The 27,939-nt window shown below is 39.6% G+C and overlaps 1 protein-coding gene across 18 annotated transcripts; it reads right to left on the bottom strand.

Moving 5' to 3' along the window:
* Positions 1-1,363: 1,363 nt before the first annotated feature.
* Positions 1,364-26,613, bottom strand: STAU1 (staufen double-stranded RNA binding protein 1). Of its 18 annotated transcripts, none has more exons than XM_015881631.3 (17): positions 26,476-26,613; positions 22,269-22,335; positions 17,451-17,727; positions 16,913-17,037; positions 15,389-15,545; positions 14,844-14,982; positions 14,019-14,184; positions 9,269-9,367; positions 7,739-7,969; positions 7,058-7,201; positions 6,244-6,390; positions 5,696-5,768; positions 5,069-5,388; positions 4,253-4,375; positions 2,999-3,084; positions 2,859-2,906; positions 1,364-2,341 (listed from the first exon to the last, which is right to left on the bottom strand). In XM_015881631.3, the coding sequence occupies exons 3-17, from the start codon at positions 17,641-17,643 to the stop codon at positions 2,254-2,256; spliced, it is 2,139 nt and encodes a 712-aa protein (XP_015737117.2). In that variant the 5' UTR covers positions 17,644-17,727; positions 22,269-22,335; positions 26,476-26,613; the 3' UTR covers positions 1,364-2,253. The 18 variants fall into 18 exon arrangements, with proteins under 18 accessions (XP_015737117.2, XP_015737123.2, XP_085376479.1 ...); XM_015881637.3 differs by having other exon boundaries at positions 1,364-2,327; XM_085520353.1 differs by having other exon boundaries at positions 2,859-2,901.
* Between the last annotated feature and the right edge of the window lie 1,326 nt (positions 26,614-27,939).

The following is a 27,939-nucleotide window of genomic DNA, read 5'->3' as shown; positions in this document are numbered from 1 at the left end:
AGTTTTTGTTCTTATTTTTTTTTATATTTCTCTTCTTTGTGAAACATTCTATAATATCAGCTGTACTAAAGTGTAATATAAAGCCTTATATATAAAGCTTTATATGTAATATAAAGCACTTGCTGCATTGAGCACAGAGGAGTCAATAGAGAAAAAAAAAGTGACTGTAGTGCTCCAGAAAAAATCCCACGCTTATCTAGAACTCATTTGTGTTATCTAGAATCCACTCGTGGCCATCAAGTCTTCCATCACATGGCTTTTATAAGGTCTTTCACAAAAAGAAGCTTCTCTTACATAGCACCTCTAAGATGAATGATGCACTTACGAGCATTGAAATAGAGAAATATGTGGTAAAATACCTTAAAATTCACATGAAACAACATTACCAACAAATGATTTACTAAAAAGCCAGAAGTTCCATCCAAAGACAAAACTAAATTGCAGCAGATAGATGCAGGGAGACCATTTACACTGCTACCGATACGCTAATTGTTTCCCAGTATTGTTTGGTAAATAGCTTATTAACTGTAAGGATTTGCAATACAAAGCCTCAGCCTAGCAAGTTTCTTTTAATTTTTAAATGTACATCATTTAGTTCTACAAATGTTAAAAAAAACAAACAAACAAAAAACCAACCAAAATGTTTTACAATGTTTTTTTGCTCTTATAATGATCAAAGCCAACTTGATTCCATAAAATTTGGTATGCAGTTAATGTAGCCCAATAGTTTCTGATAATGCAAACAAAGAAGGCTGAGACATTTAGCTCTGGGTCACAGCATGTGCAGTTACTGCTTTCTACGATGAGTTACTACACACACTGCATATAGGAAGTGTTGCTACAGATTACCAGTTAAGTACACATGAACATAGTTCACATCCAAATGACACACTGCCATGGGTCAGTCCACAGTGCCAATTTTTGTTGCTAGAGGGAAAGTTTCGCTTCATTTCTTAAAGTACTACTTCCCCAGAGTCACTAGGTGCAAGGCAAGGTTATGACTCAGATTACAAGCAAACAAGGAAACTTGAAAGTAGAGACTTTAAAATCTTTCCAACCTGTTGCGCCAGGTTTCCTGCCATAATCATAAGGTTAGCTTAAGCTCCCATGAATACAGTTGCACTAATACACTGTGGCACACATTACAAAATGTACCTACTTTACTTTTGAATTTCCTTGACCTTGCCAATATTTCACATTCTCCACATCGCTAAATAGTAATTATTTATATGTTGTTGATAATCATTGTACAGTTACGCCATAGCTTTACAATACCGCCCGTACTATGTCACAAGAATTACAGATCGTATAAAAAAAAGCAGCCCCTGTAGTGGCATACAAGAATAAATTAACCCCAAAAAAATTTAGTATTACCATTTATTGGTGACAAACACTACGTTTTACTTACATTCCATGGGGAGAAAAAATTCCAGCGTAAACAATGAACTGAAGCAGTACTTAACTTGCAAGGCTATCGTGCTTTACCTGGACCATATGCAAATACTTTATTGCACACAGTTCAGTGCGCAATAACACAACATCAAAAGCAACACAGTTTATATATAAACATAGGTAATTTTTTTCAGCCCTACATGGAGATGTAATTAAACAGTATAAAGCACTCAAGGAAAATCAATCTGCGGTTTTATACATTGAGATCATATCCTGTAATGTAGTGAGCTGTGTGTCATCTATACACACAGTCTCTAAAACACAGATCAGAGATCACTTACAGTCACGTTGCATTCAAGTTCCCATACCCCTAACTCAACAAAACTAGAAATTAACCAAATATGATCAAAGTTTAAAATTCCTGAATTGTTATAATTCATTCAACCATTGGGTAATTACACCAGGTTTGAGAAAATACTGGAGTTCTTAAAAATAGTGGGCACACAATTTGTTTGCAGAGAAACTTTCTATTTCAATAAAAGCAAAATAACCACATACATGGATATGATCTTCCCAAGTTAGTTCACAGATAACGTCAGTCTCAGAAGACAAAGTTTCTAAACTGTGCTATTGTCCTAGATACAATTAAGAAACTTTTAAATGAAAAATTTATAGTGTCATTTCAATCAAAACAACATAATGAAACTAAAAAATTTATCACTGTTTGAAGAAAAAGCAACAGTTATGATTTAGACACTACAGTAGGTCGTAAAGACTGTAGCACTCTAAAACAGGTTACATTAATAGGAAGCATTTGATTTTCTCTGGTGCTTTCATGTTTGGGTCCAGTCAAAAGCCTTTTTAGGCAGTGCTGTCCAGTGTTTGTCCCAAAGTGTTTGAGTTAGCCGGTTTGAGAAGAGGGTCACTTTCCATTTCTTGTTTCACACATCTGCGAATGAGGAAACATCTGTTACTTATGGGATAAAGCACCACTTCCTCTAACAAGACACTTCTAAATCTGATACAGAGAACTTGTGGTGCAGATGACAATCTGCTTACATGCAACCGGCCTCAGTTTTTAATCAATCAGCATTCTGCTGATTCCATTTTTTTGGTACCTTGTTTTCTAAATGACAGAACAAAAAGCCACTTTATTTTTTCTGGTAGAAGACAAATTTACAACCCTTTCCTCCCCCCCCTCCCGCTCCCACACAATTTATTATGCGAGCAAGCTGTGAAATCTAAACAGAGATTACAATTTACACACAGGAAATTTCTAGAGGCTGCTCTAATACAGAAAAACATCACAATATTTACAAATACACGTAACTAATTTAAGCAGAGATATCACAGTCAAAATTCCTGTGTATCACAGCCATCACACTTTATCCACTTGCTCTAGCATTAAGCTTAGTAACTTGCATTTGACATTACAAGAAAATTACAAGCTGGATCATAAAACCTACCCTCTCGTCCTTCTCAGGAAGGTAACAGCCCTTGGTATTTTAACTTCTCTGGCAAAGAAAAAAACCCTCATATTTTATTTGTATATCTTGGGGTTACAGGTTTCCAATAATACAAGGGAAAGTCAATGGGTCACACTCACACAGACATTGGTCCATTTCCTGTTCTTGGCATCTCTGTGTTTTGTTGGTCCAGCTCAGACAGCAACTTCAAAATGTTCAATGCAGCCTAAAGAAAAGAAGCAACATCCAACAATCCAACTGGATTTCATTTCATTTGTTTAGTGAAGTGGGGACTGGGACTCAAAGTAAGCATTCTAATTTCAGCAATATATTTTTGAAGAATCAGAATTATGGCAGAAAATATTAAATGGTGTAGAATTTGATTTTACTCCAATAAACAACAGAATGGTACCGTGACTAGAGGATTCCCACAACATTTGTTTTAGCAACAGGGAAACATTAATTCAGCAGTACTATTAATATAATGGAAAAAGACAGAATTATTAACAGCTCCAACTGTACAGTACTTGGGTAAGGACATCAAAATACGCAGAACCAAAAAGTCCTCCATAGAATAAGAAAAAAAAAAAGACTGAGGTATAAGAGTACAAACAGGGCACGCATAACTGCATAAAATAAGTGTATTTTGTTAATGTGGTTAAGGCAAAAGTTACTTCCTTTAAGAATTGAAAAGATTTTTCAGTTTTGTTCAGATCAGTTTCAGGCACACCTCTTCAAAACACTCAGTTTGTTATGGTACATTTATTAGTGAAAGCTGAATATCTGAACATGGGAATGCTCTCACATCAGCCCAGGATTGTCCTCACATCTACCACATTACAATGGTTAAGCTTGAATGCTGCTGTCCTTTTCCCTTCACCTACTACACTGACTTGTGTGCTTAGTCTTCCAGTAGCTCTTTACAGCAGGATATAGAGATGGGCATCAAAACTAAGTGACAAAGATCAAAGGGAACTCTAACAAAATATAGCTATTATAAAATTATTGCAAAAAAAAAAACCCAAAATGTTGAGTCTAAAAATCAGTAAAACCAGTTTTCTTACATGTATTTATTTACATATTACAAACTCTTGCTTTAGCCTGTGGTCTAGTCACCACTAGACACCAAAGGAAATAAACTTCTGCTAAGAAGTACTACCTGTAAACCAAAATTATTGGCATTCATTAAGCATGTTAAAGGTTATTTAAGTTAGATGTTGATATTATTCATCAGTTATTTCAGCTATCTGTAATGTATTTGACAAAAATATTCAGGGAATTGTACAGCATTTAATTATTATCTGACAGTAACAGAATCCTGTTCTACCTGCTGTATCACTGAGCTTATTGAAGACAAAAAGGAAAGCATTTCATTTCAGTAAAAGTCATCATACCATATCGTGACAAGACTCTACATCCTTTCCAATTCCATGGCTGATCAGTGGTGGCTGAGAGGAACAGTTTATAAGAGACACAAACTCGTTCTTGTTATTTTTTGGAAAGTCTTTATATTCAACCTGAAGAAAAGAGAATCATTTAGTTCTTTTCAGTTAGCCAAATATAAGAAATAACACATCACAACTGCTAAAGATTATTTGCCCACATATGAAACCAAACTCTACTTTTACTCATCCCCTGTCAGCCAACAGAACCATTTACTTCTGAGCTTTACTTCAGTTGTAACAATAATTGTGAGTAATCACAGGAGCTGCAAGCCTTCTGGATTACAACTGCTGCATAATGATTACTTATTCAACTCACTGCTACCTGAATTTTTTTCCTGTTACACTTCTAAATTGATGAAGCTCTTATTATTAAGAACAATATCAATAAAGTATCAATATAGGAAATTAAATGCTATTCTAATGAAAGGGACTAAAGTAAATGCACGGTTTATGGCAGTGTGAATGCATCAAGTTTTCAAAAAAACCCTGAGTTCACATTATATTCCCACATCATGACAGAAAACACTACTTTCATTTTTCTTCTTTTCAGACCCTACACACCAGCACTGAACTGAGCCAGAGGATGTAGCATATAGTGCATATTTAGCAACAAAATAATAATTAAAAAAAAAGCTGTAAAATTCAGTATATTTTGTAGATGAAGTGTTTACATGAACATTAGTCACCAGCAGAACTAAAATGCTTTAAAACAAGTTGCATCAGTTTTGATAGCTCTGGAAGAACTCTTGAAAACTGAATGTTTACCTGGATTCCTTGAACATTGGAAAGATAGTCCAGCTGTTCAGAGGGCCTGGTAAGTGGTCCGTGGGGCACATGGCCTGATGAGTTGTTATTTTTTAATATGGTCTCAGCAGTAGGAGAAGTACCACCATATAATAGCTCTCTAGCAATCATTGCTGTTACAGTCGCCTTGGCAGGATTTGGGGCTGCCCTATTGAATTCTTTGGTGTGGTGTCCTTGACTGGCTCCTACAGCTTGTGCAACCTCAGGGACCATGGGAAGAATTCCAGCGGGAAGCTGCTGATGACTGAGATAAGGCATCCTAAACTCGTCTTCTTTATTACCTGAGGAGAAGAAAGGTACCACCAATACAGAGCTTGCTTATTGCAACTATTCCTCCAAGCCTGGAACACTAACCCTAGGAGACACAAACTGCATCACTTTTCCAGGGAATCTGCTCCCATCCTCACCTGGACTGGATACCAGAGAAACTTTCTCCTAAGTCAAAGAGACTAAGCTCTCCTCCTCTCTCTACCTTTTCCTCACAAAGAAATTGGTCCAACTCTTCTGCTTATTACAGCATGTTGAATGATGCTTTTAAGGGACAGGGAAATGCATCAGGGCTGTGCTTCTTTCAGTAAGGTTACTTACTAGTTGAAGTCTCTTCAGAGCCCGGCTCGAAGAAAGTTACTTTTCTTCCATCACCTGTTTTCTTCACTGGTGTCTTAGAAATAAAGAAATGAGGTCAAACAATATGCCTTTAAAAACATTTTTTCCCCTCAAGTGTTAAAGTTTTCAAAACATGGCCATGACTTGTCAAAATTTTACTGAAGAATTACTATTCAAATGTCTCTCTACTCTCATATACCTATAAAGAAAAGACAAATTCAGTGATTCTTATTGAATGAATAAAGCCATCTACAAGTTACTGAAGTTTTATTAGGAATGCAGCTATTGAGGAGTAGATACCATTATTAGCCAGTTAAAATAACTCATACTGAACCATTCCCTGGAAAATACATTTAAACTGAGCCTTCTGATAAGACTTACATTTGCTTGCAAAGTTGAATCCCTGATGTATCCAAAATGGTTTCCTGACCACTGCAGAAGGCATGACTTTACTATACATTTACTGTTGCAAATTGTATTGCAAAGCTGCTACTGTTTAAACTCTGTGGTCAGTATTTAAAGAATATTACCTTCTCTTCTGTCTTTAATGCTGGTTTTGGAGGCTGAGGTTGAGGGATCTTGAAACCTAAAATTTCCAACATATTTTCTGCTGCATTACGTTTAGCAACCTTTTTGTTTGTGCCCATTCCTTCGGCTGTGTGTACACCAACCTTCACCTAGACAGAAGAGGAAGAAAGAGCAAGTAAAATCTTAAGCTTAGGATTGAATCTTCAGATTCGCTCCCTGTTCACCTGCATCTTCAATACAGCACAAGTCACAAGATAGTTCAAACCATTATTTTAAGCAACAATTAATATGTTCCTTATTATCTCCAATCACTGCCTTCCAAGCACAAAATAGCAAACAGAAATAGCATAGTCAGTTGTATTTCATCATAACATGCTGGCACCAATCTAAATGCTCAAAACTGGCATCACAGTGGATTCAGTTTTTCAAGCTGAAGTTACCCGTTTAGCAATTTTTCCTAATGTACTGGAAAGGAACCAATTTTTCTGCTTATTCCAGAATATAAGAAAGGGCTGGAGGACATCATTAGTAGAGGCTGGCAGATAGTCAACACCAGAAAACTACCATACTAATGGAATTCACAATAAAGAATGCAGAAAGCATTGTACTCCAAGGCAACACACAGGAAGGAAAAAATGAAGAATTAAATATCTGGTGGAATTTACTAATATTTCTGTAACAAATTCAATGCAAATTTGGCTGTAATCCTATCCATTCTGAATATCATCATCACACTGTCATCACAACAAGCCAACAACAACGACAAAAAGAAACATCACAGCCAAGCAACTAAATTTCTCAAGTCAACATACAAACCTGCATAACAAATTCCCTGCGTCTTGGAAGACCGCGTTCTGTGATGAGCATGTACTCTGGTTCCTTCTCTTTCTTGGCCTGCTGTATCTGGGCAAGTCTGCTAATGGGATTCATGCCTTGACCATATTCTGGACTCGTCTGCAGCTATACAAGAAAAATGTTCAGGATATAAGCCAAAATTTGTGAATGTTTGAGTCAGGAAAACAAAGCCACTGAACTCCTTATTTTCTGAATTAAAAACAAACTAAAACCAAAATTACTTAACAAAATACCACTGCAGCCATGGAGAAGCACCCAATTTATTTGGCTGTGCTATCATAGTTGACCATATAGAACCTACCTCAGGAAACAGTTTCAGAAATTCTTATCATATGTTGGAAAGGACAGGCATGCAGGAGAATTTGTAGAAGGTAAAAGTCATGCAAAACCCTGTGCTAAGGATTGAAAGTCAAAGCATGTTTTTTAGGTACTGTTCATTCTTTTACATGGTTTCTCTTTCATCCTGAATTTATTACGAACTGTTGTAAAAATATTGACAGAACCCCATTTGCTCCCAGTGGGAGCAAAACATTCTTTTGCAGCATCAAAATGATGATAAATGTTACGCAGTCTAAGAATGTTTATAATTGACTAAGAAACGTCTGTCGTGTGATGACTTACAGCAGTTAGATTGTCTCTTACCTTCACTATTGATTTTGTTTTCTTTTTGATTCGTGGCTTCATTTTCTCAACCGTAGGAAGGGGCGGCAATTTTTTCAGTTCTTCTAGGACTGCTATTGCAGCGTTTTTCTTTGAGATCTTCTTGCTCTTTCCTTCACCTTCACCCATGAATTCTCCAACTGACACCTTGGTTACAAAGCTCTTCATATGGGGGGGACCACTTTCCTTGGTCACCTGTTTCAGAGGGAAAAACTGAGTGAAAGCGTGATAAACACTTATTAAAAATGGCACGGTACATTGTTTATAGCAAAATTCTCTAAAGCACTATGGATAAACAGATATTAAATTCTGATAACATTCATAAACAGACTATTTAAATCATCCTCTAATAACATAATCCCACCCAAATAAATCAATGTTAGAAGACCAGATGCAGCAAGCCATAAACATTATTTACATATTACAGTCATGAACGCATCTTGCTTATTTACTCCTTCAAAATGACTGTTCTATTTCACTGTCAACTTCCATACAGATAACATCACCTCATACATTATGTTACAGTAACAGAACATCACTGAGAAAGCCATTACTTGAGATCCAGCAATTTAACTCAGTAATCAGTAATTCTGGAACCATTTAAGTGCTAGCTGCTTACTACAGATTTAAACTTCACTCCTAACAAATCATACTTCAGAACATTCAGAGTCAAAAGATAAAACTGAATTGAGAGCTTCCACCCACAACTGGCTTTTGTGACAGTATATTTTTACTGGTGATGTTCATGCCAATCTGTAATAACTGGAATACTCACGTAAAATTTCATAAAACAGTTTAAAAAGCAATTTAGTTGCACACAACTATATTTTCTTATTGTAATCATTCATATAATTGATTGAAATGTGATTCTGCCAGCACAGGAAGGCAACACAATAAATTAATATTTTAATGCAATTAAGATGCTCCTATTGAAGCTACTGATTTAAGGTAACTAAATGATCAAGGAGGGGCAAAGAGGCAGCAAGCAGCCAGGCCAAAGGGAAAGGAAAGTAAGATGCACATGAGGTCACCTCATGGCAAGAAAAGAAACCTATCTGTGAGATTCTACGACTTGCGGGTAGTCCACATCAGTGCTCAGTTAAGAAAATACTTCCATAAATAAGCTCCTTCAGAGCAAGTTACTCCCTTCTGCCTTGACTTCGTGCTCCAGTGTTCTAATCTTTCATGTGGGGTTGTGTTTCGTTTTTTTTTCCATTGTAATACTGATTTAATAAAAAACAAAACTTGGAGAAGATTGCACGGACAACCACAGCACAGCTGTTCACTCATGCTATGATTTTAGTGCATGACTTGGTGAACAGGTGGATTTCTTTCATCACTTAACCTTACAAACTCTGAGACAATCGGGGTGACTGTCAAAAATGAACATGTACTCACAACTAACAAGGCATGTTTAAGTCAGTTGTTTGGGTTACCTAGAAAAGACTCTACTTAATGTGTAGCCTTAATTTTCTAATGAAAACAGATCTAGAGCTTGTAAAATAAACATACCTCAAAATTCACAGGCAAGTTCCTTTTAAGTGCAATCTCAAAAACTTGGCTTATTTCAGATTTATTGAGATTTTCATCATCTGGTTCTTTTCCGTTAACCTAAAAGAAGCATACTCTATTTAAAATAAAGATCCTATTAAATTGAATTTGATTAATCCAACCAGTTTATTGAACTCTCAAATTGTTTAAGTAGTTTAACTTTTACTGCCATTTTACATGAATGTGCAAAAATGCAGCACACGTACTACAGACCTGAAATTTAGGAAGCTCTTTTAAGGTGTATGGGTAAAAGCTAGCATACCTCCTTATTTTCATGTGCTCATGATAGGAGAAAAAACTATAAATGGAATATGGGCCAATAGGTTTAAAATCTATCTAAAGAACAAGAAATTGAAGCATTAAATGAACTGCTTTCCAAATGGAAGTACCTTTATGAAATACAGTTTTCATATGCTGATTGGACATTTGTACCGAAAGCACTAAGACAGTATCAGATAAGAGAAAGGCCAGAAAAAATGAAGACTCTGAGAATAGGACCTATTTGAATAAAGAATGACTTATCAGACCCTGGCATACACCTGTTATTCAACTTGCACTCCTGCAAGTTCTTCATCTACGACTGAGGAGCACACTGTCAGAAACTTGCCTTAAAGCAAATACCTTATATCTCTGATATCTTACACCTTGCTAGAAGGACAGAGTGCCAGCTGGAGCTTACCTACAGGCACTTCTATGTATCTCCCGGTAAAATATTGTGATTCCAAAAGCATCTTCACTGATGTTGGTATCAACATGAACTAAGAGGCACGGTAACAGCAACAGAGAAATTTTAAGACTAAGTGTTCAGCAGTGATATAGGAAAGATTATGATAAAGATGAATAGCAACAATTACACCAATTATATTAAACTGCAATACTGGTTGTGCAACCAGCAAACAAAAATTATTTAAATATTTTATTGAAGCAGCAGAAATATGCTAGAGAGCTTTACTGATTAAATCTAGCTTTGATGGTAGCAAGCATCCTCAGTACCTGTTACTAACAAGTTAGATCAGAACATGAAGGACGTTTATGTTTGATTCCCACCATTCAAAGCAGCCTCTTCCAATCTCTGAACAAAATACATACTCTCCTTCCTTGTATCCCATCAGATTTTATGTGGTTCCTATGATAACACCTAACATTTCTGATCTTCCAATACACAGAGCAACCTCCAGGTCTGTGAAAACCAAGACCACATGATGGCACCACTCCCAAAGGAGTAAAGCACACTGCAGCACACAAGAAATGCGCAGGCAGCACCTAAGCTCCAAGAACCACAAACTACATCTCATCAGGAGGCACAGTGAGGGTAAAAGATTGACAACTGGCAGCAAAAATCCCCACCATCATGTTCTAAAATCTATTTCTAATGTATGTGGTAGGTTAGAAATGAATAGCGTCATAATCCCAGAAAAAGTATTTGAACTCTTAAGAGCTTATTTTATTAGTGCGTTACAGCACATTACTGACAGCACAGCTAGGAATGATCTGTCACTGGCTTTACTACAGAAACCTTTGCACAATCACTTTAATTACAAACATCTTTCCCTTCCTTGTAATCCCAGATATATTCCAGCTTGTGAAATTCCTACATTTTTCCTTGCCAAGATGACCAGGGCCTCTCTTCATTGGATTACTTTTCCATTTAAAACACTTCCAAAACAAAACAAAAATATAGTATGAAATTAACTGCTATATTACTTTTGTATATTCTTTGCATACTTCAAGTCTGTTCAAATGGTTGAAAACAGGTATTTTTCTTAGTGTTTTTATTTAAAAAGTGTAAATTAATATCAAAACAGACTATGGCTCATTCACCAATTATTTTGCCTCCACTTCAATTCCGGATCAGTTTACTTTATAAAGCAAAGATAATCACACCCCCACCTTCTTCCTCTTTCCCAACAATGCTGAGGCAGATCATCTATAAAGTCTGCTTTTAAAGTAGCTTGCACATACACGTTCCTCTCCAAGGAATCCAGGCCTCTAAATCAGAATGAGACCACAAACAAACCTCCATTTTGCTTTTATCAAATTATTAGATTCCCCATCTATCAATTGAAAAAGTAATAATGAAACAAAAAAATATTATAGGTTAAGAAGCTCCTAAACAAACTGCAAAAGTAATATACTTCTTTAAAAGAGATTCCGCCTTTTCTAGGAAGTCTTTCAACATGTGCTTCCTCAAGGATTGCTTACAAGCAAATTATGGAAATTGCTGATGAGAACTACTTTGATTTTAACAGAGCTATCGACATTTTCTTCCATGTTAAACTTAAGAAAAACGTTGCTTTCCAAGCTTTAAATCTAGCCTTTATTACTTCTGTCTCTGAATATGCAGTTCTGCCTCCTTGTCAGTGTGTCTGAAATCCAGTCAGACTAATTTAGGTTGGAATGATCCTTTGGAGATTTCCTACTATAGACTCCTGCTCAAAGCACAGACAACTTAAAATTAGATCAGTTGCTCAGGCAGTGCTCTGGCCAGCTGAGAGCAAATTTTATTACAATCCTTCTCCTGCCATAGCTTCCAGATTTGTGCTCTAAGAAGGTATGGTAAATGGTTATTCTTATGCTTTAAATCTACTCATTTAACTCAATGATTTATGCTTCAGTATTGAATATTTTCTGGCTAAAATTAGAGGAGCTCAAGGTTGCACATTTTATATATAGACACACGCTAATGGGATCCATGAAAATTAAGCATGTTTAAAAGAATAATTACTGACAACATCAAGTGACAAGTAGAAGCATCAGGACTATGTCTGCTTATAAAAGAGCTTAAATGCCTTCACTGTATGCACATATAGTGGAATCTCTTAGGATCTTACACTGCTGCATCCTTCAGCAATCTTGCCTCACTGAACAGCATTCACTTAGTGTTAAAATATTCCTTATTTTCTCTTCATCTTGTCTGGTGCAAAAAAGCTGTTTCAAAGATAGTAACTCCCTCAGACATACCCCAAAGCCATAACATTCCAGAATCACAAATATTAATGAGCTTGGTACCAAAGTACCAAATTTAAGATCTAGTTTGAGTGACTTTTGTAAAACAGTGTTCTGTTCAAAGGATTGCTCTCTTTAAGCACAGCTGCATCTCTTAATGTTCACTTAGTAGAAGTCGAGCATAAATAAATGAAAATAAAAAGACAAATCCATGTTTCTTGTGAAAGTGTACTTTAAGTGACCTGCCCAGCATATGTATAGCAGAGTCAAAACACATTACAGGGAGCCTACAGCTGTTCTATTCATAAAATAGTTCTCTGTTCTTGTAATCTCTTGTATAACTCACAATAGCAATTTCCTGGTCATGTCCTTAAAATAAGCAAACAAGAAGAGGAACCCTCTAGGTTTACTTCCCTCATCTCTCAATTCACACTATTTACATTGGAAGAGACAACCTATAGTAAAGAATACGTGATCATGTGGAAGTACAGCATGCGTTGTGAAGACCATGTTACTCAGCTTTAAACAACTTTACAAATACTCAAAAAGTCACTTGCACATAAGTTTTTCTAAAGAAGTGAACAGAAATGAATTCAGTTGTGATCCCATGATTTTCTGCAGAGTTGGACTCCTTGGGTCCAGTACACAAACTTCCACAGACAGCGGGTCATCTTATAGGACGAGTGCGAAAAGCGATTATTATGGATCAGTGACAGAGAATGACTATACTTAGAAATCTGGGGTCCTCCTGTGCTGAAAGAAAATATCTCCCTCAGGCTTGATCTCACCTGCTGAAGACCCCCAGCTTGTCCCTGACCACCCACACTCTGACCAGCTCCATATATTTTTAATTCGATATCTGTTGGCTTCACTACATATTCTCTGAGTTCCCTCACTAATTTCTGGTAATTCCCACTTTTTTTTTTTTTTAAATCTGTCTGAGACTCCTAGTGACAGTCTTGCCTAATTGCCTGTTTTCTTTTTTTCCACTCCCCCAGTCAGACTCTGTAACCAACAAACTCCCTACGCTGAGAGCGGGTAGAGAAGTCACTCGACACATATGGAGAGGTTGCACAAAGTCACCTCAACTCCAGATACTCGTGTGCACACAGTGAGACTTCCCACCTAAAGCACATTAAATAAATGAAAATAAAATAAAAAGCAGGGATCTTGGAATGAGAAATGTCAAACAACCTTAAATATATGAAGGGACACAATTTTGCTTCTTATTATTTCTATTAAAAGTTGTGCACAACTTTACTACTTCCATGAACTTCCTGTAGATTCTTCTTTATGTTCTGTTCTTATGTTCTTTATATTCTGTAATCACACAGAAATTCTGCCCAGGAAGGAAACCTGTGTCTGATCCATGTGTTGTCTGTACTGGAATCTAACTGCCCTGCTTAGATTTCTTCAGAAGTTTGCATATTATCTGTACCTGGTAAGATACTGCTCCCTATATAAGCTCCACTGCTTATTACATCTGACAGAGGCCTACAGCACTGCTGTGAAAAAACACTGCAGCAAAAGAATTAATAAAACTTAATTTGGGAAACTTCTAGTTCTATAGAAAATTATTACTATTTTAATCCAATTGTTTCCAGTGACACAAGTACATAAACATTCCTACATGGAATTCAATTCCATAACTACAATCTTCCTCTCAATTTGGAAAAACATCTACAATAATCTACATCTACAATGTAGATAAAACATCTACAACAATCTTAACAATTTATGCTTAAAACACTTAATCCATTCCCACCTCTGGTTTCTCAGGCAAGGGCTCATTCTGCAGAACTTTCAGTGCTTTAGCAGCTGCATCATGCTTAGCAGCTTGTCTTGTTCTTCCTTTCCCATGAAACTGTTGCCCCCCAATAGAAAGCTCAACTTGATAAAGTAAAGGCCCAACAGGAAATGGGTAAAAGTACCTATAAAGAGATAAACGTAAATAAGTAAATAGTTTGGCCTATAAAGAAAACCTACAGAAACATATATGTGGAAGAATCCCTTGGCTATCAGTAACCACTACTCAGCACATAAGCATGAGTATTAAAAAGCCAAGTCTAAAAGATTCTAGGGAGATATAAGTAAAAGAGACTGTTAACATTTTTTGTTGTACAATATTTTATAATAAACTAAAACAATATAACGATGCTTTGACAAAGCTGTTAATCCTGCAAGCTCTGAACTCTTCATTTCAGTGCTCAGAACATACTTTATGCTGAATCTGCAACTTACACAGTTAATTTTAATAAAAAGACATCTAAATGTTTCTACACAGAAAGGAAATGCAAGAAATATTAGGTATTCCCTTCATGAAGCCAAACATATCTGAGTGTCCTTCAAAACACTTCATCATCTGCTTCAGTTCCTTCACATTCCCCTCCCCCCAAAGACAAAACCATTAAGACAAACTACAGTTTTACATGGAGCGCATTTCTCAAAACCTTTTTGCCTCAGTCTGTCTTTCAAGCTGAATTTGTATTTAAGGGACATTGCATTTTTCGATAGTTTTCAGATGACATCAGATGAATAGAGAAGTTCAAAGACAACAGACTGAAAAACCCCAAAATTAAACAATACATACCGTGGAGGATAAGTACCACCTCTCATTGTATAGTTGTAAGTGGATCTCATCCCCGTATAAGGATCAATAGGTTTATACAGAGGTTTCTTTCCCAGCTTCATGCAAAGTGCATTCAACTCCACTGTGGGGGTTACACTGTCTAAATAAAAAGGAAATAAAGGGTTGTCCAACTAGAGACTGCAGCAATACAAACTCTCATCCTGTCTCCTAACAGAAAAGGAAGACTAGATTTTGCCATTTCGTATTTGGAAAACAAAGAAGATACACATGTGATGCATTAACAGACATGCTATATACATCCTCTGCTTCTGTTGTTTACTAAGAATGACTGAGTATTTCTTCCTGTATTCAACAACTAACAAGGGTTTTTAATGACTCTTCCCTTTCAAACTTCAATCTGCCTTTTGACAAGGAAGGTATATTGCTGCTGATGGCTCTAAACATTTTGCTCCGTGCCGACTTCAATTGGATGAATAACTGACTTAACATTCTCATCTGATAAAGAAAAGCCACATAAACGTAAAGGAAAGTTTTAAGGGATATACCTGGATTCTTGCCTTCACTACGAGATGGACGAGCTGTAGGTTTAGGGAACTTTGTCCCTTCCAAGGCTTTGGCAGCTGCTGCATGTTGCGCTTTTTTAATACTAGTTCCTTCAGCTTCCCAGTGCTGGTCCCCGAGAGTCAGCTGCACTGTAAACACCTGAGAAATAGAAAACATTTCTTACTATGAGTGGGTTCAGAATTTACAACATTTATTAGACTGTCTTCCATGGAACTGTGAGGCTTTTACTGATGCAAAAGTTGAGAAGACTGTATCCAATCCTTAACTACTATGTCAACAACACACTTTAAACATTTGGGACATCTACAGGATATCCCTGATTACTTAACTAAGAATTTCAGAAAACTGCAGCTAGTGCTATCCTGCATGTTGCATGAGATCATACAGGCTATAAAACAAAAGAGGCATTGCATACAGAGGTGACCACAACATGGATAGATGGTACGTCAACATCCATCAGAACAGCTGCCTTGGCAATCAGACCTTATTCCCCAACAACTTGCTGCTTTAACACCTTGGCTTTTTAATAAGCTGTATTTACCAGTAGTTTGAGGAATGATAAGTTCACATTGCACTGAAAAACCTCCTGCATGGCCCCAAGGTGGGTGCAAACCTGTCTGATTATAGAGTAATGGTGTGACACTTCTCTTTACATGAGATAAGGAAGGATATATATTGCTCTAAATTTTCACAAATTAATCAGACAACAGAAAGCCAAAGTCTCTCTGGTAATTAAATGAAATTTAATTTCAATCAGAATGAAAACAAGTGAACAGATGCTCTGAATGCTATTCCATTACTTTTTGCAAAGGCAAACCTTGCCTGCTTTGCACACTGAAGCTGACATTATACATATTTGCGTTGAAAGATTTTAATTCTCAGCATTACCCACATCAAAGGCAATTCCTCTAGCACACAACACTAACACTGTTCCAGACAACACCTTAAGGAGATGGTGTCAGATTAAATAGATGTAGCCCAGGCTGATTTTCCTTGCATACCTTGACCTCAGTAGACCTTCCAATAAAGACCTCCAATGAGAATTAAAAAGCTTAATAGCGTTAAAACTCACATCTTTGTTGTACTTTGAAGTAGCACAAATTGCTTCTATATTTACTGTATCCCTTAGAAATTCTCTCTCTATGGGTAAACAGAACACTAAACAAGCTGCATATTACTGGGCTTTCAACACACGATCTTTGTACAGGATTGCAGTGATATCGGATGAACACCACACACTGGCTTGTCTTCGGCATTTCCATAATCCCCACCATTACGGACAAGATATTCTTTTGCTAATATCACTGTTTTGTACCAGATGTATGTTCAGCACTGTTCAATTGTATTGTACTTCAGGCATCAAAAAATATATACTGAAGTCTTTGTTTTCCAAATACCTGATGATTAGGAAGACAAGCTCATCTGATTTACAACTAAAGGCATATACTTTGTTTTTCCACTAAAAAAGTACAAGAGAGAAATGAGAAACTTATATGAATAGGTACCTTTGAATGAGCTGGACCTTGCTCACTCAGAAGCTTATATTCAGGCTGAATCTTGTTGAAACGGGCTAACTCATTCACAAGACACATTGGGGTTTTCTCTTTGGGGTTTGCCATGTTAGAAGGAGCTGAAAGATTACATATATCATATAAATGATCAGGTATAAATGAAATCTACAATCATTTTAAATAAAAATCCTTAATTTTCTTAGCATTAACACCCCCCAGAAATACATTCACTGGATTGGACAGTTCTGGTCATTAACCAAAACAGCAACAGCACATTCCCTGAACAATTTTGGGACCCCCAAGCAGCACATGAAAATGTTAAGTATTTTTCAGTATTACAAACAGAATTCCATGCAAAATAGTGCTTCTGTCTGCCTCAAGACAGACTCCGTTCAGTGTGTAGCAAACATTACAAGCTGCTGGAGCTGGATAAATATTACTTTTACAATATTCATTGGTCCAAGACATCAAGAATACATACATCTATTTACATATTCTATAATAATATCTATTAATAGATTCTCAATCTCACCTGCAGCTGCACTGGTAGATGTAACAGATGCAGAGGGTAAAGCAGAATTTTGGATAGGTCTACCTGCATTTTCAGAGGGCAAAGAACTAGTAGTAGAAGGAATACTCAGTGGCTGTGAAAGAGACGGATTCTTATTCAACATCTGGCTCCCTGCAAGGGCAGCAGCAGGATTCTGAATTTGAACTTGAGACATGTTCACTTCCAACCAGACCAAGTTACTGTAGGTAAACAGTTTTGAATGCAGGCAAACTCTGTGCAGCGGAACCGAATTGCTGACCTAAAACATAAAGATGGAAGGAGAAAAGTTAATATTGTATGTTTAGCATTCACTAAATAACAACCTGCTGAAATTATTTCTCAATTAGCAAAAAGGGGAGCATTAAATCAAGCAGCCATTGTTCCCAATTGGTATGCAGTAACTCTCAGACATCCAGTTTTAATAGCACATTTAAATCTCTAAACTCTAAAAGCATTATAAGAGTCTTATTTATGCTTGCTTATTTAACTTCCTGACTCTGCTACAACACTGAGTCACCTTACAAAGCAAATCCCGTTACCTAAACTGATAACCACTGCTTATACAGTGAGTGTAGAGCAACTCACATGAACACATTACACTTCAAGTAAAATGAAAAAAAAATTAACTTGGAAGGACAAGCAACAAATGTATCCTCTATGGAGAAATCCTTCAAAATGTGTCCTTTTCTTAATAAAGATGTACTTCTGTTTGTTTTTTTCCAGGATCACTAAACAGGACAGCTGATCGTTTACAAGGGAGCACAACTGATGTGTAGCAGAAAAATGCTGAAGTAGCTACTGGCGGGGAAAAAAAGAAGGTGTAGGAGCTTATAAAGTTTGTAAGTGACATACATTTTGAAGGATACTTCTACTTGTGTCACCAAGTGTCAGTTACAGTTCCAAGCTATCAGTTTAGAGTTACTCAGCCTTACAGTCCTGTAAACAAGGGTTGAGTGTGTTCATAGGCAACATGCTCATGGAAGACAAAAACGCCTCCAAGCAATGTACTTGCAGCATAGTGAAATACTGTGATAGGTCCTTCCTCCACTGACAAATCAGTGTTAGATTTCTATTACACATGGATGCAACATTATCTTCGTGCTCAGACAGTTAAACCTAAATATACACTAGGAGGTTGCCAGTTTGAGGCTATCTTTGCTGCCAGAGCTCAGCTGTCCATATCCACTTACCATCCACATATCAATTTGTTCAAAATAAATTTCACAGCCAAGTAAATCCATTTCACACACAAACGCACACACATGGATGCACACACTCATCTGCCACAGACTTTATTATCAAAGCATCAAACAAAGGGATTGGTTTTTTTTCCCCCCTGACATAATTACAGATGAAGGGTACAAGTGAAATCACTGCTCCAGATACCACTGGGGAGCTCTTAGTAGCAACACAACTCCACAAGTGCTCAGTAAGCCTCAATTTCTGGACCTATGAATGGGCTTTGCCAGTGTAAGAGGAGCAGCTGTGAGTCACACTGAAGCTTTTAGTTTGGTACTGAAAGAACAATTCAGAGGGGAGAACTCAGATAATGACCTCTTACGAAGATTTTATCTGGTCAGAAAAAAGCTACAGAAGGCAACACGTATGAACCAATCTGCCATCTGGAATATTTTAGCTTTGAAGAACTACCACAAACACTGGGCTTACCACACTGCTGGCTGGATAGCTTTGTTTTTCACTAGACAGGAAAATTACTTCAGAGGACCTCGTTAGCTCACAAGATCTATTACATCCCCTATACTCAAAGTAAATGCTATATTTGACTATCAAAGTGAGCATTAGGGTGCCTTGTAACTGTGAAAAAGGCACTGGGGAATCCTATCTGAAAGAGCTCAAAGAAATTGAAAGACAAGGATCAAAAATATGTAGACTAAGACTCTGGGGTAATCATTTTATAATAGCTATGTTCCATTCCCAGGAGCATTACTAGAAACTCTGAGCATACTCCAATATAATACAATTGCAACAAATGAATACATAATCCTGTAGTCCTATGAGAAGTGAATGATTATTTACTGCTGAGGTGCAGCAACTGAAATTCACCAATTTGTGATCCCTGTGCACTGAGAACACCAACATGTTGGGGTTAGAAGTCAGTAACACTGGGATCTTTCCGATTGTGCTGGAAAAGAAGTCTTGAACATTTTTCTCAGAACTCTGCCTAGAAATGCTTCATTTCTAAAGTAGGACATTATTCTTTTCCTTGCAATCGTGTGTTTGTAGGGAATGTGGAATTTCAACTCACACTGCTCATGATGTTATGATGTGGAATATTGACAGCAACATTACAAAACCATGACATGGGTTCATAAATCAACTGTATAAACTGTGGTTGGTGATTAAAAATGGCATTAAAGCACAACTCCTCATTCCAGAAACAGCTTAGTACGGGATACTTTGAACCACCATTCTGCTCCATGTCTCAGGCTCCTGGATGCAAAGAAAACTGCTGCTACTGCAGAACACAAACTGAATTCTATCAGCCTATCCACAGAACAGCACAGACATTCTACAACCACAGATGTCTACTCACAGTGACTGTTTCAAGGATGTCAGTATGTGCTTTAGAGCAAAATCCAACATTATTCTGTGTAAAGAGAGAACACTACGCTCAGCAGTTCAGCTTTAAAAACGTTACTAACTTCTATGACTTATTCTTCCCTTCATCCTATTTCACTCTCATGATACTGGCAAACCTTAATGCTGATCCCTTTCTGTTTTTATTCCAAGAAAGAAAGGTCCCAACAAGAATACTATTAGTTCACTTGCTATATTTACTGCAGAATACTGAAGAGCCTCACACCAAGACAGTCTGGACTATTTTCTATCCAGATCTCACTCTATCACGAGATAAAGTCATCCAGTCCAAAAAAGCTTCTTTTTGAACACCTCTAATTAGAATAACATTCAGGGCAAACAATTCAGGCACTATTCACAAAATCTCCGGAGACTTAAACTCACATCCTAGTGCTTAAAACAACAAAGTTTTGGAAACCAACCCAACTGAGAATAGGCTTCAGCTGTTCACATTCCACAACCAGACAAAAAAAAAAAGGTCACTGCAGACACATCCATCGCTCACAACACGTTTGTTCTCAGCGTGGGAACAACTGCCCAGCTTCTCTGACAGTCCGGCTGCTCGGCCGTGTTTAAATGTGGCTTTGAAGCACATCTCCCAGAGCTCAACACACACCATCCTCCAGCCTGACAAGTCAAAAATGGGAAGAGTTCAGCCTTCCTGTACCTGCTGGGAATCCAAAGACTTCCAGAGGAGTTGGGTACCACAAGTTTCAGCACAGCTTACTTTAAGCATCTGTAAGACACCAATAGTCCCTCCCACTCTTCTTTGCAAAATACTCTACAGTTACATATGTAACCAGGATTCGATGACCAGAACTACTGTGCAAATATTTGGCCTCTGGGACTATTAATATAACAAGAAAGAAAACACTCAATGGGATCACGTGAGTGTTCCTTTCCATGACTCACTCTAAAGGTGGAAGAAGCAGCAGCAGTGATGTCTAACAGAACTGAAACATTAAGGAATCAATCAGTTAAACTTTACTTGGAACAGAAATCTGGGACCTGCAGAACACCCCATAGTACAAGGTTTATCCCCACCACATTCAAGTAGCCGAGAGCTGGGCACGCCAGGCGTTTTCCACAGCTGAACAGAAATTTATTACCAGGGAAACAGCTAAAATGCTGTAACAATAAACCTCTCCCAATTGATGGATCATTTTAACCTGTTGGCACTAAGTACATTTAATGCTTCTTTCTACATCAACTGGTACATCATTGTCACACTCTGATTCTCTGATTTCCTCTTCACTCACCGATCTCATGTTTTTATATTCTAAACAAAAAGTATAATCAACATCCAGCAAGTTATCACCCATTCACAACTATTTCAAGAGTTTTTAGACCCTGCATAGCAATTTACAAGACCACATGCTACAAGTTGGCATATACAAACATATAAGGCCAGGCTGGATGTGGCTCTGGGCAGCCTGGTCTGGTGGTTGGCAACTCTGCACATAGCAGGGAGGTTGAAAATGAATGATCATTGTGGTCCTTTTCAACCCAAGCCATTCTATGATTCCATATCGTTTTCTTTAAAACAGAAAACATTTAGCTCCTTCCTACAAGCCACGTCAAAGCACACTCTGACAAAGCAAATCAAGACTTCACTTCTAATTTCTCAGTTACTCGTGTTGCTTGTGGAACTGATGTCAGTTTGTGTGAAATACTTCACTAGGATAAAAGAACTTACTGCACTTAATCAAACATTCAGTTACAGGGTTTTTTGCATGTGCAGGCGATTTTCCCATGTAATCAGCGGTTAACAACTACTTCACACATAAAGACAAACATTACTACCGATCACCCAACCCCTATGCAGTACTTGTGACACTGCTGGGACCTACAAGCTAAGACTGACAGACAGATGAACAAACTCACATGTTACACATACCATTGTAAATCACATAACTCACTCATTTCCCACCTTTACATACTTATTCCTGCTAAATCAGACATCAGTATTTTAAATTTTATTGCCTGTCTCAATATTGTCCTCATGATAATCCTCAAATTTTCTTGTGTTTTTGTGTTTTTTTTTCCTGTATCATAACTATCAAAGTGCTGCACATAAAAGCCACAGGGTCACATAACAGACACTTCCTGGGGATCATCACACTTTACCACAACATGAGCTTTCTTTAATATAATGCAAGTAAAAAGTAAGAAACTCGAGCGTTTTAAGTAAGTTTCCTGTACCTTTAGAAGATCCAGTCAGGGGAGATTTGGATTTAGTTGTGAATAGGGTATTTATGATGGAGAATCCCTAGAAGAAAAAAAGAGAGAGTTAGCACTTGGCTCCACAAAAGCCTACAGCAAACATCACAGAATGATTTCCCTCAGACAAAAAAACCAACCTTACTAGAAGCTTCCTAATCTTTTTTTGGGGCTAAATATGAAATCCATCATTTGTGTGGACTGTTCTAAATGGAAATCAAAACATTGTTTTATTCTGCTTAAAAATATAGCACAAAGTGTTTAATCTTTTTCCATGACTAAAGCCAACTGCACACAGGTGTCCAGTAGTACAGTAGTGTTACTACCAGCAGCACAGCAGGTAAGGCCCCAACCTTGATTAAGATTAGAAGAGAAATGGGATGCACAAGGTCTTCAATTAACTTGAGTTGTTTTAAAACCCTACAATGAATCCTAGAGCTGTAACCAGTCATCAGCAGACCCTGCGAACAGATGAGGATACAGAAAAAGGCAAATTCCAAGCCTGTTCTGTAAAAAGCAACCATCATCCTGAAGCAGAACAGCCTGACAAGCAGCCCATGACTCCAAATCAGTGTTACTGAGCCCTCAGCTGGAGCACTGCATCCATACTACACGGGTACCACACCTTGAGACAAATATGGACCTGGTTAGCAATAAATAATAAAGCAGGGAAAGCAGGCGGCACTCTGAGCTTTAGAGAAGTATATCCTATAAGAAACATGGATGGATTTGGGCTCACATATGCTGAAGAGGAGGGGTTGACAAACTGGGGCTGACAACAGCAGCCCACAAGCACAACACAGCTCTTGGGGTGGAAAGGAATAATCTTTCTCCATGCCTGAAGTGACAGAGCAAGATGTGGCAGGCTTAAACATACATGGAGACAGAACTTTCTAATAGTAAGGACTGCAACGCACCATATCACTGTGAGTGATGGAGATGAATTGTTGGCAAACTTGAAGTAATTGACAAACACACACTTGGAATGAGGCCTCAGAGCTGCCACTGCAAACAGATGCAACATGCTGCATGCTGTGTCCCAGGGACCACCCAGCCCAGCCCCTACCAGCACCAGTCCTTCCCCATCATTGAGGGGCAGCAACTGCAGCAAAAAGATCAGGTTAGGAAAAAGATCTCACAATGATGTACCACAGACATGCTACAAGCGCCAAGTGGCCAGCTGAGAACACAACAGAGACCAAGTTCCCAAAGAATATATTTTATTCACTGTCAGTAGCAGAAGATGTGAAGGTGTTCTGTTCTCTAGGACATGCACATCTGGAGTGCCACACGTAACCACATGCCATTAAGCCGCCTATCACAGCTTGCAGGCATATCTCATTAAAACCTTCTGTGCACCAATTCATGAGCTGCCAGCAGCAGACAGGGGCCTTCTAGGTACAAGAGCAGAGGGGAATGAGAAACTGATACCAGACAAACCCATCAGGACACAAATTACAGATTGAGATGAACAGCTAAAAATTGTGTCATAGACAATAACCAAGAAAGAGTTTTGTTACAGAAAACAAGGATCTAAACAAAAAAACTCCTTCTGAAATGGGATGTTTCACAACACAAGGCACCTTAACAGCTGCTGCCCCTTCAGTTGCAGAGCAAAGGTGATTCATTTTCCTCATTACTGACAAGTTGTTCACCAAGCAGGACGGTTCCCTGAAATGCATCCATTCATCAGGGACCAAAAAAAGCCCAAGCCTGAACTCTACCAAGAGATGCAAGTACCCAGGTGGGATCCAGACAACCAAAACAACGACCCATGGGATACACAGCACTCACTGCCTGCCCCCTCTGGCACTGCACTCTCTGACTGGGGCAGCCCAGCCCAGCCCACACCTATGGTCACCTACAGCAGACAGAGCAGCTGCTGGTCCAGCCACGCTGCCACCCGTTGCTTCAGACTGTGGAAGGTTGCTGTGCATCCATCACTGCTGGGCAAAATACCCTTCAGAACAACTCCATTCCTCCAGCCTTTTCTAAAGGAACTTTAAATAACTCAGATATGGTGGCAGAACCTCCTTCTTTTGTTGCATACTCATTTGGGGGCACCAAGAACACATCTCCACAAACTCCAACAGGTTTGCTGAGATGGTTCATTTCCTAACATAGATCTCAAAAATGCACATCAGGAGCTCTGTGTATATAGCACGAAATCCTAAAGCACTTGGCTTCTGTAACAGCATCAACAACACTTGGCCATCTACAACTGAACTGTAAATAAATACACTCTACCAATAAAGATAAACAATACTTCAAACTTTATAGACCCGAGGCTATTTACACAGCACGTAAAACACAGCTGAGCAGCGCCTTCATCTTCAACAAATCTTGTTCTATAGCATCTGGGTAGGACCATCTCAAAACCAGCACTCGTTGAAGAGAAAGCTGCTGTTCTTTCTAAGATAAAACTCCATAAGACACGAGAGTTCAGAAGCAATGGAACGGGTCATGAATTAGAGAAAGCTGATGAAGAGCTACGACTTGAAAGTAAAACCTGAAGGAGCAGAAGGGAGCTGACAGATGTGCACATAAACCAGACAGCTCCAAACAGTGCAAGAGAATCAACTAGAAGGTGATGAGGTGATCACCAACAAAGATGAACGCTCACTCACATGGCTGCTTCCAGCTGGGTGCTGCACTTCATATTTGCTTGCTGCTCCCAGAAGTACGACAGGTCAGAGAGCCACAGTTACTAATTACAGCTCACATGGTAACCACACACAGATCTGCTCTGTGGCTCCAGCCACATCTCCAAGAACTCTCACACAATAAGGAACCCCAGCAAGGATTCCAGACAGCACAATGTTAAAACACTTGTGAAAGTTCGTGTTGTCCTCAGAACAAATCACTGCTGAAAGAGTTGACTTAAAGTAATCACAAAGAATTGTTATCTCACCTGCTCTGGTGGCTGGCAACCCTGCACACAGCAGGGGGGATAAAACTAAATGATCATTGTGGTCCTTTTGAACCCAGGCTGTCCTATGATTCTGTGATAAAACACTTCAGAGCAGCTTTGAAATGAAATTCTGAGCCAATATCAGAAAAAGGTACGTGCAGAAACAATTGTAACTATTTAATCCTAAAGCTTTCACCAGGATGTGATGGTCACCTGCTTAAGTTATGACAGCTACCACCTCCAGAGCAGTTTGAGCACACAGATTTGTTGCCTGGTACCACGATATCTCATTGCAAGATGATAAATGGACAAATCAGGGACGCTCTGCTCCATCACAGCCATCGCTGCGTCGTCAAAACTCACTGTGAAAAGGTTTTTAGAAAGTAATGATCTGTCAGCATGGACGGAGCAGCTGCGCACTGAGGTCGTGTGTCATCGGTAGGATTTAAGAACTTCTTTAAATATACTGCCCTAAAAGCAGGCAGGGGCCTTCCATGCAGGTATCTCATTTCACTGCTATTGATACACCTCGCTGCCTATCAATTCCCAATGACGTTCTTCCCAGGTTTACCTTTAACCTGTCAGAAAATGGACAAAAAAAAGCCACCCCAAAATACAGATCGACGAGAAGCGGCTGTCACTGCTCCCAGCGACAGCACCACCCCACACAGCGCACAAACGGAGCAGAGAGCAGTAAGGATGCGACAAGAACTTGTTGCTACCACATCTCCTGAGAAACTACGTGATGAGAGCAAGGAACGGGGAAACATCATCACTGCAACGGACCGGGACCGGGGGGCGGCCATAGGAGAGCACGGGGCCCGCGGGCAGCAAAGCAGCACTGCCCACCGCCTCCAAGGGGTGAGCGCTGCGGGCTGCTGTGCTGACACCAACCGGAGGGGTCGGGCGGCTCCTGAGGAGCAGCACCCCGAGAGCCCCCGGCTCACACAGCCCCGCTCCGAGGGCGGTCACCACCGTCCGCACACGCTGAAACGGGACAGGGCCGGGCCGAGGGCAGGCGCCGTTCCGCCCGCTGTCACCTCCCGGTGGGAGCTACCGGGATCCCCCCGTTGTTATCGGCGGGCAGGGCAGGGGCCGCTCCCGTTGCGGCTCTTTGGGGCGGCCCCCCCCGCCACCTGCCCGTTCCCCCCTCAGCTGGGCAGGGCCCGGAGCGGGGCGGGGGGACAGCGGAGCCGGGCCCCTCCCCAGGGCCTCGCTAGGCCCCGCCGCCACCCCCCGCCCCGCTACCGGGGGGAGCCCGGGCCGCCTCCCCCTCACCTGGCTGCCTGGGCTGCGGCTCCCGGGCCGGCTGCGGGGCGGGCCAGCGGGCGGCTCAGTCCATGGGCCGGGTCCCGGGGGGGGCCGGGGGGCGACGGCGGAGGGAGCGGCGGGTACAGGGCAAACACTAAAGAGAATGAGCGGGGCCAGCTCCGGCCGGGGAGGAAGTGACGCCGCCGAGGCGGGAGGCGGGGGAGGCGGGCAGCCAATCGGAAGCGCTCAAAGCCCCAAAGGAAACGCCCCTTTCCGCGCTTTCGGCCAATGGGAGCGCGGGACGACGGGAGCACCGCCTCCTTTAGGGCGACTACAACTCCCGGCGTGCCTCGCGGCACAGCTGCAGGTCGGCTGTGTGTGTGGGACTACAACTCCCAGCGTGCACCGCGGGCACAGCTCAACCGGGACTGCAACCACCAGAGCAGGGTCAGGCCTATATGGGAGGCAGGGACACTGCGAGCACTGAGTGCTTTAGGAATATATTTTATCGTTCTTCATGGTTAAAAACACAATTTAAATCACAAGTTTCTGGTTAAAAACACAATTTAAATCACAAGGTTAAACCCTGTGGTGTCACTAAGTGACATGATGGTAATTTCTGCCATTTCCAGAGCAATACAAACCTGACAGATGGACCTTCAGTCCACTGTAAGCACAACAGCCTCCATGTTCAGTGCTGAGAATCACAAGTACCCACTGAGCTGAAACAAACCACAACCCAAGAACGTCTAAAGCTCCGTATCCACGGGTGTATTTAATACCGCTATGGATTCCAAAGATACCGTAGAGAAAACCTGTGATACACATAACATCAATTGACAACGTAGCAGTTACAAACCATTCTCCATTTATACAGACACATATATCCCGTATCACACTGAAACACCTGCTTGGATGTTGTTGAGATCTGCTGCATCATCTGTGCTGTTAGATCCCATTCAAGCAACAGTTAAACTTCAGAAGGAAGTGAAGCCTCAGTGTTGCCTAACTGTTACTGTAAAGGCTGAATGTTGTCTGTTACATTAACAGCTTTTTGTGCAGCGAGTTGGGGGAAGAGAGAGAAATACAAAACTATTTTCTCTGCTGCGTCGAGTTTCACTACAAGTTCAGGTTTATTTCCATTCTTAGTGCAGCAGCTTTGGGTCAGGATAGAGGCCTGTTTGCAGCTCACAACTTGTGAGAGTTGAAAGGAAATAAAAGGGACGTGAATTTCTCTTCACAGCTTTTGGAAATGAAAACGCAGTTAAGCTCAATATCCCACGGAGTTGTGCTAAACCCCCTCCATTTTGCTTATCTGGCTCTTCGCTTCCTATTAATTACTTCATAATAACGTATTTACTTCTAATCTCATCTTGAATACAAAACATTAAGTCCAGTATAAGCTTTGACCTCACGTGGCTCATTACTCTGAGAGAAAACTGGGTAAGCAACTCCTGTATTATCTGACTGTGACCTCTACCTTTTGTGGGT

The sequence above is a fragment of the Coturnix japonica genome, chromosome 19 (genome assembly GCF_054131305.1).
Source record: "Coturnix japonica strain WE chromosome 19, WE-NBRP24, whole genome shotgun sequence".
Taxonomy (NCBI): domain Eukaryota; kingdom Metazoa; phylum Chordata; class Aves; order Galliformes; family Phasianidae; genus Coturnix; species Coturnix japonica.
The sequence above is the reverse complement of the archived record's forward strand: the minus strand, read 5'-3'. Positions and strand labels throughout refer to the sequence as shown.